This window comes from Halichoeres trimaculatus, unplaced genomic scaffold (genome assembly GCF_033239565.1).
Source record: "Halichoeres trimaculatus isolate MK-OKI-2021-1 unplaced genomic scaffold, fHalTri1.1 fHalTri1_scaffold_9, whole genome shotgun sequence".
NCBI lineage: Eukaryota > Metazoa > Chordata > Actinopteri > Labriformes > Labridae > Halichoeres > Halichoeres trimaculatus.
The window spans coordinates 1,465,810-1,484,710 of record NW_027437188.1 but is presented as its reverse complement, the minus strand read 5'-3'; the positions used below and the strand labels follow the sequence as shown (position 1 = coordinate 1,484,710).

The following is an 18,901-nucleotide window of genomic DNA, read 5'->3' as shown; positions in this document are numbered from 1 at the left end:
GGCTGCTGTGAAAAGACTAGTGAGCACTGGTGCATAAACTGTGAACATGTCCCTTGATCCCCCCCATGCCTGGCTGGGATAGGAATGTAAGGCTCTCTAGCTAACGAGGCAGGCCCGGATGGAGAGTCTGGAGGCTGCTGAGGTGCTGGAAAGCTAGCTGCGGAGCTCAGCTGGTCCCTCATGGCTGTCAGCTGATCCCTGAGCTGGGAGACGTTGGTGGACAGCTGGTGCAGGTGATCCATCACCTGGTGTAGAGCAGACTCGTGCTGGTGAACTTTCGCCGTCTGGCTGGTGAGGGCTTTCTTGAGCCATTCTGACTCTTCTGGATTCATTTTTTTCGGGCCAGACGATTTTCTGTCATGTGCCAAAGAATCAGGTCTGAATCCAGTTGAAGAGTGAAAAAAATTCCCAAAGGTTTATTTCACAGGAAAAAACAGAAAAACCACCATACAGGGAAAATACAAGAAAAACAAAAGAGTAATAAACGAACCAAATAACCCACAACGGGAAACTAAAAATGGCAAAACAACGGAAAATCACTTCGGAAGCGAAGGATCAATAAACTGAGAACAGAAGATCTCACGACTAGACAAGACACTAGAGATGAGCTGGACGCAGGAATTGTCTGGCGTCGATGTTAAATGAGCAATGCGACTCAGGTGCTCCTCGACCCCGAGCCGGGGACCCCGCCCACCTGCAGGTTCCTGAGAGAGAGGGAGAGAGGAGTTAGGAGCAGCTCAGAGACCTAAACACAGGGATCATGTCATGAAGTTTACTTTCACAACCTTTCTGGCTGTTGGGATAACCATCGGTTAGAAAACCTCTAAAGCTGACTTTGGTTAATTTGTGTTGTTTTTTTTCCCAGTTGTTCTCTCCAGTTTGGTTTAAGTGTTACAGGTACTGCGTTTCTATAAGCTGTAGAGACATACTCATCAGTCCATTCTTCATAAAAGCCTTAACTTCCTTTTTTATTGTTGGAGCACTGAGATCAGAGACCACAAAACTCAGAAAAATTATTTCAAGCTATAGAGATGGCCGTATCAGGACTTACATATTTTCAATGATTTCACTTGCTTTAAAAAGTAATTTTACCAAAAGGTTAAAGCAGGTTGGTAAACCCCTTGTAGGGTTAAACTACAAGGAGTTGACCAAATTTACGACATACCCTGTTGGGTCTTTATGCAGCTGAAATGACCTTTGCATCTCATTATTACCTATTAACTCATATTCTACACTAACCAAAGATTGTATCGTATCCCCTATACCACGATGCATTGGTCAGGGGGTGAAATTCTTGTGTTTCTGTATATAATATAAGTTATAACTATTGTGTGTACTATACTCAAATTTACAATCGCAGCTTAATTTAACATCTTTGAAAACGCAAAAACACATAAAACAATCTATTTTTATAATTGTGAATTAATTCAGGCAGTAAATGGTCAAAGGGTTAAAGTGTAGCTTTTCTACATGATGCCCCCTTCAGGCTCTTTGGGAGTGACATTTTCTGAGCTTCATGTAAATAGTGAAGGCCTTTCTTCTGCTGCTCTTCTCAACAACCTACAACACAGCTCCTGACTCTGACTCTGACAGATTGCTTGACAGACTCATAAAGATGAAACCCAAACTATTTCAGTTGCCCCCTGCTGGCTAACTGCAGTACAGGTAATATGAGTCTGTTAACACTGACAAAAATTAAATAATACAATATGCTTGAAATGAAAATCAATAAATCAACATTGTCACTGAGGCTGAAAAAATTGAGTCTTTTTTAGTCATGTCAGACAGCAAGTTACCCTCACGGGGTCTGCTGAAGTTAAGTAAAGCTGACCCCTGGGCAGATGTAACTGATGACCCCTGATTTAGACGGGCCATTGGTTGCTGAATATTGAATCTTCAGATCACATAAAGGATGTTCTGATCACTTGTTGGCTAATATTGACCCAACGGCTTTTGACTCAACTTCAGCTTTATTTATTGCACAAGTTTCACTGCAAACAAGGAACAAGAAGTAAGAAGAGCTAGATTGTAAAAAGCTAGTGAGGAAAAAGATCCCAAGTAAAGCAACATTCAAGAACAACAGTGGTCATAGACTTCTTGTTCTATTCTACGTTGCTAGGCGCTGCCCAAGTAGTTGCCTGTTGCAGCAGCTCTCTCTTCTTTGTCCGTTTCTTGTAATTTTTTTAGTCTCTTTTTCGTCATCTTTGTATTCGGAGTGGATCATCACTTTGTATGGTTCATTGTTGGTCATGGACACGAAACTTTTTGTGGCTTCAGTGATATTTTTACTACTTTTCTCCTGTGTTTGTCTGGAGATCCTACATGTAACCATGGCCGCATTGTTTACATGTGAAAATAGCTGTTTGCAGCCTGTAGCATTTCAATGCTAACTAGTGTAGGGCTTGATGATTTCCCTCGAGCTGAGGAGGAGGAGGTGAGGATGACGTGCTGGTTCTCGGGTGTGAGATGCGAGGTGACGATGTGGACCTGTCCTTCCATCCATCGTTGTTGGGAACATGGGATCTATCTCTGGTGGAATGGACGAGCTAGTCATGCTAGCCCAGCGGCATCGTGCTGTTCATGGACATGGCTGATGGAGCTGACATCGGACGCCGGCACCACATTGGAGGAGCTTCGCCTGCTGTGGGCAGACAGGATCCAGGAGACAGAGACTAAACAGACTGCTGGGGAGGCTCAGTCCTGGACCCTGTGGAGGTGGAGACTGACTGGGCTGGAGAGTGGTGGACGGGAAGCGTCATCTAATTTCTTATGGACCTTTTTGCACTTTCTATACACTTTCTTACTTTTGTTTTATTGATTGCTGCTGTGACTCCTGAATTTCCCCTCGGGGATGAATAAAGTATTTTCTATTCTTTTCTATTCTATTCTATTCTATTCTATTCTATTCTATTCTCTCAGCTAACATTACAGAACATACAACAACAAAAGTGCAGTGAAAGAAGTCACTGAGTGTCATCACCATGGGAATATGTGTTATATAAATAGACTGTTCCTTGTACTACAAGGACTGTATGTACACATGTTCTTAACATGAGTGTGTGTGTGTGTGTGTGTGTGTGTGTGTGTGTGTGTGTGTGTGTGTGTGTGTGTGTGTGTGTGTGTGTGTGGTGTGTGTGTGTGTGTGTGTGTGTGTGTGTGTGTGTGTGTGTGTGTGTGTGTGTGTGTATGTGTGTTTAGGACCTGGGCATGGAGTCCACCTCTCTGGATGACGTGTTGTATCGCTATGCCAGCTTCAGGAACCTGGTTGACCCAATCACACATGACCTGATTATCAGCCTGGCTCGATACGTCCACTGCCCTAAGACGGTACGACACACTGTCTCTCTTTCTCTCTCTCTCTCTCTCTCACACACACACACACACACACACACACACACACACACACACACACACACACACACACACAAGAACACCCACCTTCAAATCAGCTTAATGTGCAGAGTACAGCTGACAGTAGACACAGCCCTGCTATCAGCTGATCCCCTCACTCATCCTGCCTGACACTATCGGGTTACGGAAGTGCTCTAAGTGGTTGTGTGTGTGTGTGTGTGTGTGTGTGTGTGTGTGTGTGTGTGTGTGTGTGTGTCCTTGAGGGATCCACGGTGCATTGTGTTTGTTCATTCATGTGGTCCAGTGAGTCACTGAGGCAGCGTTGGGAGAGGGAGCGTGACAGCAGCCATACTGGATGATTATCACAGGAAGCAGAGAGGAGGGATGAAGAAGAAGACAGAATTAAGAGGTTGGATGTGTGATTGCAACACAGTGTACAAAACACAGTGCATGCTGTTTCAAAGCTGGCTAGAATGAAGGTGTCTGGGTCTGACATACTGCAGGGTGGTGTGAAACCTTTGTAAAAGTGAAAATAAACTTATTTACCATCTTGGAGAGGGGGTTCAGTGCTTCTTTAAGTCTGTATTCTGTCTAGAGGTAAGATCTTAAGCCCGAGCCTGAGCCCGAACCTGAGCCGCATGAAATTCGGGTTGGGTCGGGCCCCAAATGTCAATAATTAACTTGGGGTCGGGTCGGGTCGGGTCGGGTCGGGTCGGGTCGGGTCGGGGCGGGGCGGGTCGGGTCGGGTCGGGTCAGGTCGGGTTTGGTAGGGTAGGGTCAGGTCGGGTCGGGCTGGCCTTTTCTCTCACTAATTTTTTTTAATAATCATATATTTATATATTATGTATTGAGTCGGGACGCGCGTGCTTTACGCAGCGCTCAATGCCAGATTTTCAAGAGGACGAGACCTGAGACTGAAAACCCACACAATACGCACTTTACACCGAGATGACTGCCCTGGACCACCTTCCTCAGCAGGTCTGACTTCTGCAAACAGCAGCTGGTCCAGAAACATGTATGAATGGATTCATCCGTGTGCACAGTCTCCAGCGGAGGATTTTTAAAGTCTGTTTGTTTCCCCCTTTCGTAACGAAGACTTTAGTGAACCTGCTGCGCTCTGGAGGCTTTACCCCGTGTTTCTCAGATGCCTTTCCTTGTGATCTAATGAAGCCCAGAGACCTGCTCCTGCTGCTGTTCCTCTCCTTGTCAGAGAGGCGCGTCCATGTGAGCACAATATCACACACAAAAATATCTTTAACAAACTTTTCCAGCGTTATTTCACAGTGTAAATGCATTTATGATGAGCATAAAAATATGTTGGTTATTTTAACATTAAGAAAACTTGCGATATAAAATTTCTGGTTTGTTTCGGGCTCGGGCCTGCAAATCAAGTTAATTGATCGGGCCCGGGCCGGGTCGGGCTTTAATACCGCGGGCCAGGGTCGGGTCGGGCTGGATTTTTAAGGCCCGATCTTACCTCTAATTCTGTCCCCCTGGAGCCTCTATAGTAGCTTGTCATGATTTACAGCTTAGAAATAAGTCCCTGTTTTTCTCTCCCTGCTGTTTTATATACTCTTATTTCAGCCTCTGTTTGAAACTCTTTGTTTCAGCTGCTGTCTCTTAAAGGCTCCCAGCTCCACAAACCCCCTTCACCCTGATTGGCCAGCCCTCTGAAGGCCTGAGTGGGGTCGAGCTATGGGGAGACCTTTGTGTTTGAGGCACATCCATCCAACGTGTCATGAACCAGTTTGGAGATCTTGATGTGATGACACAGGTAAATGATAAAGATATTTAAAAAAAAAAAAAACTTTTCCTCCATAGAAATATGAGACATGGTGGATAGAATTCAATGGTTCATGTTTTGACAAACATTTGATCAGCCAATGATATCTGGGAGGAGGAGAAACGGATATAATCATTTAGCACTCACAGGGTGATGTATCAGACCTGAGCTCATTGCGGCATGGAGGTGCAATGAAAGACGAGAGAGAGAGAGAATCTTCCGTGTGCGTGTCAACACAGTTGGACTGTCAGAAATGAAAACAGTGGAGACAAATCGTCCAACGACGCCATTTCTGAGTTTTGATTTCAAATGGGGCTTTGTGTTTTCACCTGCTGTGCTCGTCTGTACCCGAGCCTAATGGACCTCCCTCTTTATCTGCTGGTGGCTCAGTTGAAGGACCACTGCCACTGAATGATCTCTGAACTGTTTCTGGGGGACCAAATTGGACACAGCTCTCACCCCCTGTGCAGCAGCCTGTGACCCATACGGCTGATTTCTTCACCTCCATGGCTTCAAACTGCTTTTTACCTTTTGGGTCTCTTGGCTCTCCAAACTCTCCATGGTGACAGCAGGTAGCATGCTTAATCCTCATCTAAGAAGGGTGCTTTACTGTTATCAGCTGAGCATATAGTCTGAATAGATCACCTGCAACACGCTCGCTAATAAAAAAGTACAGTAGGTGGTCCTGTTTTATTTCTCTAAAGTAGTTTATAATGCTCATCACAACATCTGTCATGTTCAACCTCTGACAAAAAAAATAAACCAAGTCAAAAATAACCTTCTGGCATCTTCACAACTTACTTGTTCGTAACAGAGCATCTTGGCTTGACAAAGTAGTTATTTAATTTATATCCTAATAAATATTGATATTGACTGATATGAAAAAACTATCTTAATATGGTTTCTTCTCATATTGCCCAGCCCAATGCTGGCATTATATCAGGAAATCTTGTGAAGACCTGGTATTTTTCTCTGAGTAGAGTCTTTTGATCAGCTGACAGACTGATTCAGGGATTTCTACAACAAATGAGTATGTAGTGGTTTGAAAATCTGCACACTCTCAGTCTGAACATCAATCATTAGTACGTTAGATCATGTTTGCAGCATGAGAAAGCAGAATATCCCCTTTAAAGATGTTAAACCCTGATTCTTGTAAATATATCTCTATTTTAAACTTTAGAAAGCATTATAAAAGTCTTATAAATCTGTAAGGACTCAATTTGAGCCTGTAGGTCAGATTATTTAAAGAGCACCTGGTGAAATTCAGTACTAATTCAGTATTAATGTCTCAAACAGATAAAAGATGATCAAAGCAAAGTAAAACAATAATGAATCCATGCAGATCATTACCACCTGGGTCTTTGTGAGTGGAACAGTAGTAGCTCCATGCTGTTAGTCCTGTGGGAGCTGAAATAGATGTGTTCTTCATCTGTGAGCCTTGCTCAGCTGAGCGTCTCTTCACACATGCTGCAGAGGAAACGGAAGAGGAAAGATTTGGTGAACAGTTGAAGAAGGGTGAGCAGAGTCAGAGCGGAAGAGCACCAGAGGGAGTGTTTTAATGTGAAGCAGAGCAGACAGGGAGGTGTTATTCTCTTCCTCAGCTTAGTCCCACAGTCCGTCCCATCTCACACCTTCTATCTCTGTTTCTGCTTTTCCTGAACTCAGCCTCAGATAAGTTTCAGGCTCTGCAAGCAGCAGAGGGCTTTGAAATGTTGAAATGTAAATGTTAATGCAGCGTCAGTTAAAGTCAAACCAGACTGAAAAAGTCATGCTTGCGTAATCCATGCTGCTGAAATAAAAGATGCACCGCTGAATACTTATCACCCAGCCTTTGTTTCGGGGATGACACCAGGCTTTGCAAATCCACCTCCAGGTGTCAAATATGGCTTTAGGGGAAGAAATGTTTCGTGTTCAGTGTCACAGAGAGCATCCAGATGGACCAAGATATAGCAAAAATATTTTTCTTTTTATTTTCCAAACATGATTTAAACAGCAAAGTAACACTTAAAAGGAGAGACATCTCCCAACTCGTCTCTCCAGTCCGAGGCTCTGGAGAGGTCTCCTCACTCTCTGCCATGCTACACCTTTTAACACCTTCCCCTCAGGTGCCACTGATTACCCTGCACTCACAAAGAACCTCCCTTCACATTCAGATTACTGACTGCAGACTATAACAGTAACAAAGGGAATTCTGCTCGGCTTGTGGCATTCAGCTGGTGGACTGGGTCCTATAAAGCAGCGGCTAACTGTGTCCCCCTCCACTCGCCCTACATGGACTGGAGCTGGTAATGGTTATCACTGACCTCCACTGTCTGCTGACATGTAACAGCAGAAATAAACAACACACACACACACACACACACACAAACACACACACACACACACACACACACACACACACACACAAACACACACACGCACACACACACACACACACACACACACACACACACACACACACACACACACACACACACACACACACACACTCACACACACACACACACACACACACACACACACACACACACACACACACACGGATTCTACACTAGTGTTTGTGTGTTTCGGCATGTGTCTGTGTCTGTGTCTGTGTCTGTGTCTGTGTCTGTGTCTGTGTCCGTGTCCGTGTCTGTGTCTGTGTCTGTGTCCGTGTCTGTGTCTGTGTCTGTGTCTGTGTCCGTGTCTGTGTCTGTCTCTGTGTGTGGTGGGGGAACCCACAGTTTTTAAGAAATGCATGCAACAGTCAGTATTCTTTGCAGGGTCATTTTTAATCGTAACACCACAGATGCCCCTCTTCTTTTTTTGAGGCCTTCAAAATTTACTAAAGTGTCAAAAATTTCTTCTGTGGTGCTAAAATAGTTGTGTTTGAGGATAAGATGAAGCCTTGTTCCAATACAAAAAAGTAAATGGTACTTTTTCAAACCTAAATTTGAAAACGGGTCAAATTTGACCTGAACACAATATCAGGGTTATGGCCTCAGCCCTCGGGGAAATAACAGAAAAGATAAATATAAGATAAATCACAGAGCCGACGACTGAAGGTGTGAATGGTTGGTCTTTTGGCTTCAGCTCTATTTTCCTGATGCACGAATCAGTAACAATCAGCTAAACCTTACATTGGTTTGTGGTGTTAACAGAAATGTATAATACAAAACCAGGAGCCTGGATTCTATTGTTAGCAGTTCCTGCTTGCAGAGTTCAGTCCTGTTTCAGTGAGCTTAGTGTATGTAGGATGATCAGTCTGAATGGAGAGCAAAAACAGGAGCAACATGCCCCCTGGATGAGACTCTGACTTATACCAGGGGGAATCTGTTTATGATTTGATTTCCTCCTAAAACAGAGGTCTTCATGCAAGTGCAGCTCACCTTAAACCAACTTAACTCAACTGTCTGAAGTATGGAGAGATCAGAAATTATGGCAGCATGAGCTGATTAAAACATCATGGCCCTCATTGATCAAACATGCCTAGGACTAAAAAATGGGTTCACTGTGGAGCTTAACTCCAGTCCAATCTTCACAAAGAGAATGTGTTTTACATAGACAAGCTGATTATTGAGCAAAGAGTGTGTACTTTGCATGACCTAAAAAGAGTCGCCAACAAAAAAAAAAAAAGGACACGTTGGACAGCCTTTAGCTTTGATTACGGCACGCATTTGCTGTGGCATTATTTCAGTAAGCTTCTGAAATGTCACAAGATTTATTTCCATCCAGTTTTTTATTAATTTTCACCAAGATCTTGCATTGATGGTGGTAGAGTGTGACCACTGTGCAAAGCCTTCTCCTACAAATCCCAAAGATTCTCAATGGGGTTAAGGTCTGCACTCTGTGGTGACCAATCCATGTGTGAAAATAATGTATCATGCTTCCTGAAACACTCTTTGACAATTTGAGCCCGACTGAATCCTGGCGTTGTCATCGTGGAATTTGGCCGTGCCATCAGGAGAAGGAAAATCCATTGATGGAATAACCTGGTCATTCAGTATATTCGGGTTGTCAGCTGACCTCATTCTTTAAGCACAGACTGTTGCAGAACCTAGACCTCACCAACTGCAGCAACTTCAGATCACAGCACTGCTCCCACAGGCTTGGACAGTACGCACTAGGCATGATGGGTGATCACTTCATCTGCCTCTCTTCTTACCCTGATGGACCGTCACTCTGACACAGGGTCAATCTAGACCAAGGGTCCCCAAACTTATTCCCGTCTGGGCCAAACAACTCGTCCCTAGTCTGATGGGGGGCCAGGGTCAGTTTGTAAAAAAAAGTGTGACGATTGCAGAGGTGTCCAAACGTAAATATTTACTGTTTCCCAGAAAGCCACACATAACCAAATGGTAATAACTCTTTCAGGGATCTTGATGGGAAAAAAATCAGAAAATAAATAATAACATTATTAATGAAATATATAACACTATTTATGAAATAAATAATAACTAAATTACCCTTTGTACAATATATCCGCAGGGAGATCCAAGAAGAGGCTTTCAGTTGTTTCAACTCAATAATTTGCAAAACCTCAAAGTAAAATCTGACAAGGTGTTTTTATACTTTATTGCACTGTAAAATTGTGACAAGTTGAGCTTGCTTAAAGGAATCTAGGAAAACAATTGCACTTAGAAGGTTAGTAACTATGGCTAATAATCTTAAATTGAATTTACTTTATGTCTTCTTGTAAAGTTTACTTCACAGCCTATTGAATTGACTCATTTCAAACCGTGAGTGAGGAGGGAATGCAGTGGATATTAGACCCCGCTGTACATTAAGATGTTAACCTGCCAAGAGTACAGGCCTTCTGTGCCCCACATGGCATGGACTGTGTACCTTTAAGCGCGTTTAATGTTTTATATGTTAATAAATGAGATGTGTTGATGGGCTAAAATTATAATCAAAAAGGACAAACTGGGTTTTGCCTTCAGTCATACTCAAATTACCATTACTGAGAGAGAATTTCAATTGGAGCCCTCACTGCCGTGGAGCACAAGCAGCCTATGTCGCAGAGCGCAGCCAGGCAGCCAAGACAAGCAGCCTATGTTGTGGACAACAATATATATATATATATATATATATATGAAATATAGTGCATATTTCATTTACCTGGTGTTAAGCTTATGCTCCAGGCTAGAATAGGACCCTCAAACAGACCAGACTGCGTGATTGAACAAAGGTTTATTTCTTTATCCAAAAAACAAGAATACAGGAGGGCTGGGCACCGTGGCCGACTGGCGGTGAAAGTGGCGAGGCTAGAGGCAAACAGAAAAAACAAGGTAGTTAGAAAGAGCCAAAAAGTCCGACAAATCTTGAAAAGCTCTTCCAAAGGTTACCAACAAGGTAGCTGACAAACTGGCGGCGAGTGAAGATTCAGACTAGGTTTTATACTGCAGAGGAGAGTGGTGGCTGATGAGCTGATGACTGACAGGTGAGCAGATGGCACAGGTGAGGTGATAGGAGGTGGTGCCCAACCCACAGTGACAAATACAGGGGGAAACAGACAAACACAGACAAGAGGGGAGGGGCAACACAGGAGAAACAAAGGGGAAGACACTGCAGATCCTAACACCTGGAAAGATCTGCATGGCCATCATCTTCATTCATTCATTTTTTGTACTGTTTATTCTGCTCAGGGTTGTGGCTGGCTGGAGCCTATCCCAGCTGACATTGGGCGAGAGGCAGGGTACACCCTGGACTGGTCACCAGTCAATCACAGGGCTGACACAGAGACAGACAACCATTTACCCACACATTCACTCTTACGGACAATTTAGAGTGACCAAGTAACCTGGTGAGCATGTTTTTGGACTGTGGGACGAAGCCGGTAACCTTTCAGAGCAGACGGACCTGCCTGATTCAGTTTCTGAAATCCAGCAGATCCATCTTGTCAGGCTCCAATGACCAACGATTTCACTCAGCTAAATTCTGACCGGCCCAATCAGGGAAGAGAGGCAGGAGCTATGGGAGCAGTGTAAGTGATGAGAAGACGTGACGTCAGCAGACTTTCGTACTCGTTAGTGTTCCTTTGATTCTTAAGTTGACTTTACAAAAACAGCAGCAGTCGTCTAACGTCATTATCACAACTGTTTCTCGTGTTCCTGTCGTTGTTCGTCTATTGTTTCTCAGCAGCGGCAAACATAAGCTACGTCATACCGTGGCTTGATGCGGATTGGTCATCTGCTACCCAGATGGACTAGTGAAATATTTCCGTGGCGGATATATGAAACTGTCCGTATGGCGTGTCAGGTTAGGAAGCCAGGGGACCTGGAGAGAACCCAGGCATGCACGGGGAGAACATGCAAACTCCACACAAAAAGGCCCACTGGCCAAGGTGGAGATTTGAACAGGTGACATTCTTGCTGTGAGGCTGCAGCGCTAACCGTTGCGCCTCCTTGCAGCCCTGGCCATCATTTTTACCTCTTGAATTTAATTTCTGTTGTTAGACTGTAAAAGATGGCCATCATAAGTAAACGTAAACGTAAGCAGTTCAATGAGAACAAAGGAGTCCGTATGGAAAGTCTGAGTTTATTCTTTCACTCTTAATCAAAAAATGTGACAATGTAAAGATTCTTGAAGCACATCAGCTGATGTGGCCATATTGGAAGTGGTTTTACAAACCAGTCGGTCCCATGCTTAACGTTCCGAAACCCTCTAATGAAGCCACCTGTCGGCTCCCCATCACCTGAGAGACCTCTGAAGCTGAGCTGATAGTCTGTGTGTCTCTATCCATGTTTCCAACAGGAGGGCGACTCTCTTGGCGCGATGGAGAAGGTTTGTCGTCAGCTGACTTATCATCTGAGCCCTCACTCCCAGTGGAGGAGACAAGGCCTGCTGAAGAGAAAGCCCCAGGCCTGGTAAGTGACTCAGAGCAATTATTGACACTGCCATCCAACGCACCACGAGGCCTTTTGTTCCGCAGCCTCACAGAGAGTGTGTGTGTCTATGCGTGTGTGTGTGTGTGTGTGTGTGTGTGTGTGTGTGTGTGTGTGTGTGTGTGTGTGTGTGTGTGTGTATGTGTGTGTGTGTGTGTGTGTGTGTGTGTGTGTGTGTGTGTTAAATGGTACAGCATGTGTCTCTGTCAGCACTGTGTCATCATCTGCTGCCCCTTTGGATGCCACAGGAGAATTTGCTGGAGTCTGGGAGTCTGTGTTTTATTTTCTGGCTCCCTCATGGAGGGAGTCTGGGCCCCCTGCTGTGTCTTCATCCTTTTCCTTCCTGCAGAATAATCCCCCTGTAACTCCTTTATTATTGCCTATCTTATTATTTCATGGCTGAGTTTCAGGGTGACTCCTAATCAAGCAGCTGAATATTACAGCATTTGAAGTTGTATCTGCGCTGGCTGTAATTGCATTACTTTGCACTGCAACAGTTGGCTTTCCCTCCCTTCTTCCTGTTTGTGTGTGAATAGTGTAAAAGCCTCTGCAGGCTTGGGACCATATAACATTTACATTGATTTGATTTGATAATAATAATAGCTATAGAGCGGTAATGCACAATATGCAAATCCCTCATGTAAGGCCTCTTTAGTCAACTAATCAATGTGTGTCTGCTCTGTAAACACAGCAAAGAAATATCCTCAGGCCTTAGAGAGCGCTGATAAAAGTGGCATATTTAACATATGAGAAACTTTCTGCTTTCTCAGTCTATGAAATCAGTATTTAGACAGTAAATACAAGGTTTAAATGAAGTGCATTCAGAGAGTGAAGATAAGCAAAGAGATCATCCTCTGATGAAAACAGACTGAGGATCACTTTAAATAAAGGTTCCCTTCTCTGACACACTGTTTTTTATGGAAGCCCATTAAAAAAGAGGGAGACTTGGCCTTGAAATAAGAAAGACATTTACAAATATCAAGTCATTGAAAATCAGGTGGTTAGAAGTTAAAATTATTTTTTAAATTGCAAAAACAGTACGTAAAAAAATACCTATCTTTTGATAAAAAGCAGATAAAAAGTCAAACAAGTTAAAAAAAAAATAACACAGTAAGTGGTGATTGAGAGAAAAGTCTAAATTAAGAGATCAAAATTCAAAAGAGTAATAAGCAATGCATACTTATTGGAGAAGTCAAGAAAATGAAGTACATATCAAATAGTTTAGAAAGTAAGTTGTGTCTATGAGAAAAGTCAGTTTAAGACTCAAAATCCAAAAGTTCGAGCAATCAAGTCATTGTGAGAAAAGTCAAAGTGAAGACAATAATTTCAAACATTTGACAGAGTAAGATAAAGTTTTGAGACAGGTCAAAATAAAACGATTATGAGTCAAGAATATAAGAAACAAGGCCAGAGATGTAGGACAAGAGAGATCAAAGGACTTGAGAGCATTTTCTGATCATGGTCCTGAATCAAAATTTGATTAAAAAATGTGAGGATACACGATTTAACTTTCTCATAAATTTAGCTTTTTGTCTCCTAATTTAGACTTTACTTTTCTTCTTTTTTGTTCCTCGAAGTCCCTGTAAGGAGTTTTTAAGTGTCTCTCTTCCAGATATATGTCTCATCATAATCCACACTTTAAAATGAGATTATCAGCACCATGATAGGTTATTTAAAAATCCTACTTCTTAGCCTCCAGAGTGGACCGTATTGATGGCAAGTCTAAGTCTCCATGACAACACCACGCCGGTTGATGAAGTTTAGTAGAGAGAAGAGAGATCTGTGTTTTTCTCTGCTGAAAACGATTCCTGTGATTAATTTTGTAGTGATGGTGGACACTGGAGCCTAACTGTCAGACAGAAAAAGGACAGAAGAGCAGGAGAAAGATAAACAGGAGAGCAATAGAGCACCAGCTAAAGACTATCACACGAGCTAAAGGCTTTAACAAAGGTGAAACAGTTTTTGAAAATGTTCAGACAAACTATGTGGCAACCTTGAGTCTAAAAATATGAGACAATACTAAAATGAGACAATGCTAAAACCTGCTGTTTCTCCAGTGTTCCCTTGAGGCTAGCTCCAGAAGTACAGGAAGTCACACATGTTAATACTGGGGGGGCAGTTTAGAGGATATTAGGATTGCGAGTTTGCCTAAATAGAGGCCCCGCTCAGCTCTTATGACTGACTGGAACCCTTTTTGCGGTTAATGTGGAGGCTCGAAGCCCTCATAACTACATGTTATTTCATAGGCTTGATATTGTAGTGAGAGTTTTTAGCAGAAATAAACCAATAAGGTTTTTTTTTTAATAGTTTTTCAAGGCCGATACCATTACTGACCATTAGTGGTCAAAGAGGCTGATATTTGGAGCCAATATTCATTCATAGTCAAAGTAAAAATATTGTCAAATTTTGAATAAAACAAACTCCAACACTGAACTTTGTTAAAATGCCTTTAAGCATATGTTTATTAAAGAGCTCCCAGGCTCAGAAGCAAGTCCGATAAAGCGAAATGAAAACTTGAAAATAATAATAATAATAATAATAATAATAATAATAATAATAATAATAATAACTTCCTAAAGTTTTCTGCAGTAAATGAAGTTTTCCCAAAGTTTAGTGTAACTGCAATAAATCTGGACCAAATTGAGATTGTGCTAATTTTTATAGGCATGTAATGCATTTGCAGTGGTTCTCTCCGTTTAGTTCACATGAGAGTTTAGGCCAGGGATCTCAAACTTGTGCCATGGAGGGCCAAGAGGCTGCAGGTTCTCTTTCCAACCAGGAACTCCACCAGCTGATTTCACTAATTTAATAATATTCCGTTGCTAGGCGCTGCCCAAGTAGCTGCCTGTTGCAGCAGCTCTCTCGTCTTTGTAAGTTTCTTGTAATTTTTTTCGTCTCTTTTTCATAATCTTTGTTTTTGGAGTGGATCATCACTTTGTATGGTTCATTGTTGGTCACGGACACCAAACTTTTTGTGGCTTCGGCGATATTTTTTACTACTTTTCTCCTGTATTTGTCTGGAGATCCTACATGTAACCATGGCTGCATTGTTTACATGCGAAATTAGCTGTTAGCAGCCTGTAGCATGTCAATGCTGACTAATGTAGGACTTGATGATTTCCCTCGATTTGGGGAAAAGGAGGTGAGGACGACCTGCTGGTTCTCGGATGTGAGCTGGGAGGTGACGATGTGGACCTGTCCTTCCATCCATCGTTGTTGGGAACGTGGGATCTAGCTCCGGGGGGATGGACAAGCTAGCCATGCTAACCCAGCGGCATCGTGCTGTTCACGGACGTGGCTGATGGAGCTGACATCGGACGCCAGCCCCACATTGGAGGAGCGTCGCCTGCTGTGAGCAGACAGGATCCAGGAGGCAGAGACTGAACAGACTGCTGGGGAGGCTCAGTCCTGGACCCTGTGGAGGGGGAGACTGGCTGACTGGAGTGGTGGACGAGTGGTGGACGGGATGTCGTCATCTTATTTCTTATGGACCTTTTTGCACTTTCTATACTCTTTCTTACTTTTGTTTTCTTAAATGCTGCGGTGACTCCTGAATTTCCCCTCGGGGATAAATGAAGTATTTTCTATTTCTATTTCTATTTCTAATTACCTCACCTTCAAGCAGAGAGCAGGGACTAATCAGTGAAATCAGCTGGTGGAGTTTTTGGTTGTAAAGAAAACCTGCAGCCTCTTGGCCCTCCATGGGTTTGAGATCCCTGGTTAAGGCCATCCAGGGCTTCCAAAGAACAGACAGAGAAACTCTGCAGAGAGGCAGCAACAAGCTCAATATTTTCAGTTAAAATCATTTTATTTTTACATTTTAAAAAGGCAGGAAAACATATTTATAAGAAGAGTGCTTGTGTGTCTGTAAAAATTACAAGGGTGGGCTGAAAAGTTCATGGCCTCACTGGGAAGGGGTTAAAGTATAGTATAGTATAGTATAGTATAGTATAGTATAGTATAGTATAGTATAGTATAGTATGGTATGGTATAGTAGTCATAGTGATGAAACTTGGCATGCATTAAATTCAACATTTTCTGACACTGACAATCTATATTCTCTTGGGTTGTTGCTGTGGCAGGGCGTTTGGGTTATCTTCACGGCTGTCCCCACCCCTCTTAAATTCAGCTGCCCACTTTTTCACAGCACAGTTGATAGAGCTGGAGCATCATCCCCTAATGGATCAACCATGTTGGCGTGTATGTCCTTGAGGGTTGACCCCTTTTATATATTTATACATGTGCATACATACAATATATATACATATATATATATATATATATATATATATATATATATATATATATATATATATATATATATATATATATATATATATATTGGGGCTGGGCAACGATTAAAACTTTTAATCGTAATTAATTGCATGATTTCCCTGATTAATCATAATTAATCACATTGTGAAAGTGCCATAACATCTGTCATGCAAACACTAAATCAGTACTTGTTATACAGTAATAGTTAAATCACATATTGAGTGCAAATCAAATTTACAAAATGTAAATATAAAATTAAAGCTTATTGCCACTGTCAGGGCATTAAAGTGATACTCCGGGATGGAACAAGTTGGGTCCTATCACAAGGTTTAGGGCAGAACTTACCTCTACAGCAGTGTTTTTGTGCAGCAGAAGCCCAGGGCGCTGGCACCAAACACCCGGGGCCATATTTTACTTGACCAAAAACACAAATAAATGAACTCCTACCGAAAAACTGTGATATCGGTCTGCATTCACGCTTTATTTAGAGAATTTTCAGCGCGTTGCTTTCACACAAAAACACCGCTAAATAAGGCTCTAGTTCTCATTGTGTCTCTTTGTCCTGGCAGACTACCTGCGTTTGTTTATATCTGGCACGCCGTGCGCGCGGACTGATACACTAAGCAGCGAGCGCCTTTAAAATACAACTCTGTTTTTTTGACACCTGGACCTTATTTATAGGTGTGCGCATGCTCATATACTCACTCAGACAAACATTGTGCAGCTCGGAGTCCTTCAGAAGTTATTTAAATCCAGCTGATTTTAGCCGCACTTAGCTGGGGCCACGGCAAGGGAGCTTCAGCGCAGGACATAATCTCTGCAAAATCGCTCATTTCGGCTATATTTTTACATCCATCGCTATCCATCGGTATCACAAACACAGTCCTCTTCTGTTGCCATAGGCGAACATGGTCCACAAGCGCACCAACAGTTCGCATTGAGTCGTGGACGTGCTCCTGTTTGTTGTTCTCGAGCCAGCTCTTCGTCTCTCTCCCTCTGCATCCTTCTTTCATGGAGCTCCTCGTCCGTGTACTCAGGCTCAAACCGGTAAGGACAACCGTCAAACTCGAAATCGTACTCTGGAGACGGTAGACGAGCTGACTTTATGATAACACTGGCAATGGATGAAAAAATATAGCCGAAATGCCCCTCTTCTCCATGCTTGTTTTGGTTACTCATCGTGTTTTTCCGCCAATTTCACTTCCGGTCAGCGACAGACATTTACAAAATAAAAGCATGTGAGCAACATGAACTAACGTGTGATAAAATATTTAACGGCGTTAATAGATTGACGGGTTAACGCGAAATTAACGCGTTAACTTGCCCAGCCCTAATATATATATATATATATATATATATATGTATGTGTGTGTGTGTGTGTGAGTGTGTGTGTATATATATATATATATATATATATATATATATATATATATATATATATATATATATAATGTAAACGTATAAATCTTAGGTATTAAGGAATCACAAAGTATGATGCTTTTATGACAGGCTTATGTTTTAACTTTCACATTGAAGTAGGTGACAAACTTAATCGACAACAAACAAATAATTTAATGATTTAATAACATCATTCTCTGTAGTGGACTTAGGAATTTAGGATATCTGAACATCAGTTTGTACTATGTAACTATACTCAACAAAAATATAAACGCAACTTTTGTTTTTACTCCCGTTTTTCATGAGATGGACTCAAAGATCTAAAATTCATTCCAGATAAATGATATTTCCATTTCTTTCAAATGTTGTCCACAAATCTGTCTAAATGTGTGATAGTGAGCACTTCTGCTTTGCTGAGATAATCCATCCCACCTCACAGGTGTGCCACATCAAGACGCTGATCTGACATCATGATTAGTGCACAGGTGTACCTTATACTGCCCACAATAAAAGGCCACTCTGGAATGTGCAGTTTTGTCTCACAGCAAAATGCCACAGATGTCCCAAGCATTGAGGGAGCATGCAATTGGCATGCTGACAGCAGGAATGTCAACCAGATCTGTTGCTTGTGCATTGAATGTTCATTTCTCCACCATAAGCCATCTCCAAAGGCTTTTCAGAGAATATGGCAGTACAATCCAACCGCCCTCACAACCACAGACCACGTGTAACCACACCAGCCCAGGACCTCCACATCCAGCAGGTTCACCTCCAAGATTGTCTGAGACCAGCCACTCAGACAGCTGTAGAAACAATTGGTTTGCATAACCAAAGAATTTCTGCACAAGAAGAAACAGTCTCAGGGAAGCTCAACTGCATGCTCGTCGTCCTCATCGGGGTCTTAACCTGACTCCAGATCGTCCCCGTAACAGACTTGAGTGGACAAATGCTCACATTTGATGGCGTCTGGCATATTGGAGAGGCGTTCTCTTCACGGATAACATTGTTCGACATTGTTCAGGGCAGATGGCAAACAGCGTGTGTGGTGTCCTGTGGGTGAGCGCTTTGCTGATGTCAATGTTGTGGATTGAGTGGCCTATGGTGGTGGTGGGATTATGGTATGGGCAGGCATCTGTTATGGACGAAGAACACAGGTGCATTTTGTTGATGGCATTCTGAATGCACAGAGATACCGTGATGAGATCCTGAGGCCCATTGTTGTGCCATATAT

General features: G+C 42.6%; 1 protein-coding gene across 3 annotated transcripts in view; it reads left to right on the top strand.

The window, feature by feature from the left end:
* The window catches only part of lrrc75a (leucine rich repeat containing 75A), a 150,782-nt gene that overhangs the window by 38,311 nt on the left and 93,570 nt on the right, over nt 1-18,901 (top strand). For 2 of the 3 annotated variants that reach the window (XM_074678971.1, XM_074678973.1), the window contains exons 2-3: nt 3,199-3,327; nt 11,867-11,979. In XM_074678971.1, the coding sequence (XP_074535072.1) occupies nt 3,199-3,327; nt 11,867-11,979 (242 nt within the window). The remainder of the gene's footprint in view (nt 1-3,198; nt 3,328-11,866; nt 11,980-18,901) is intronic. The other variant, XM_074678972.1, reaches the window with a different exon arrangement.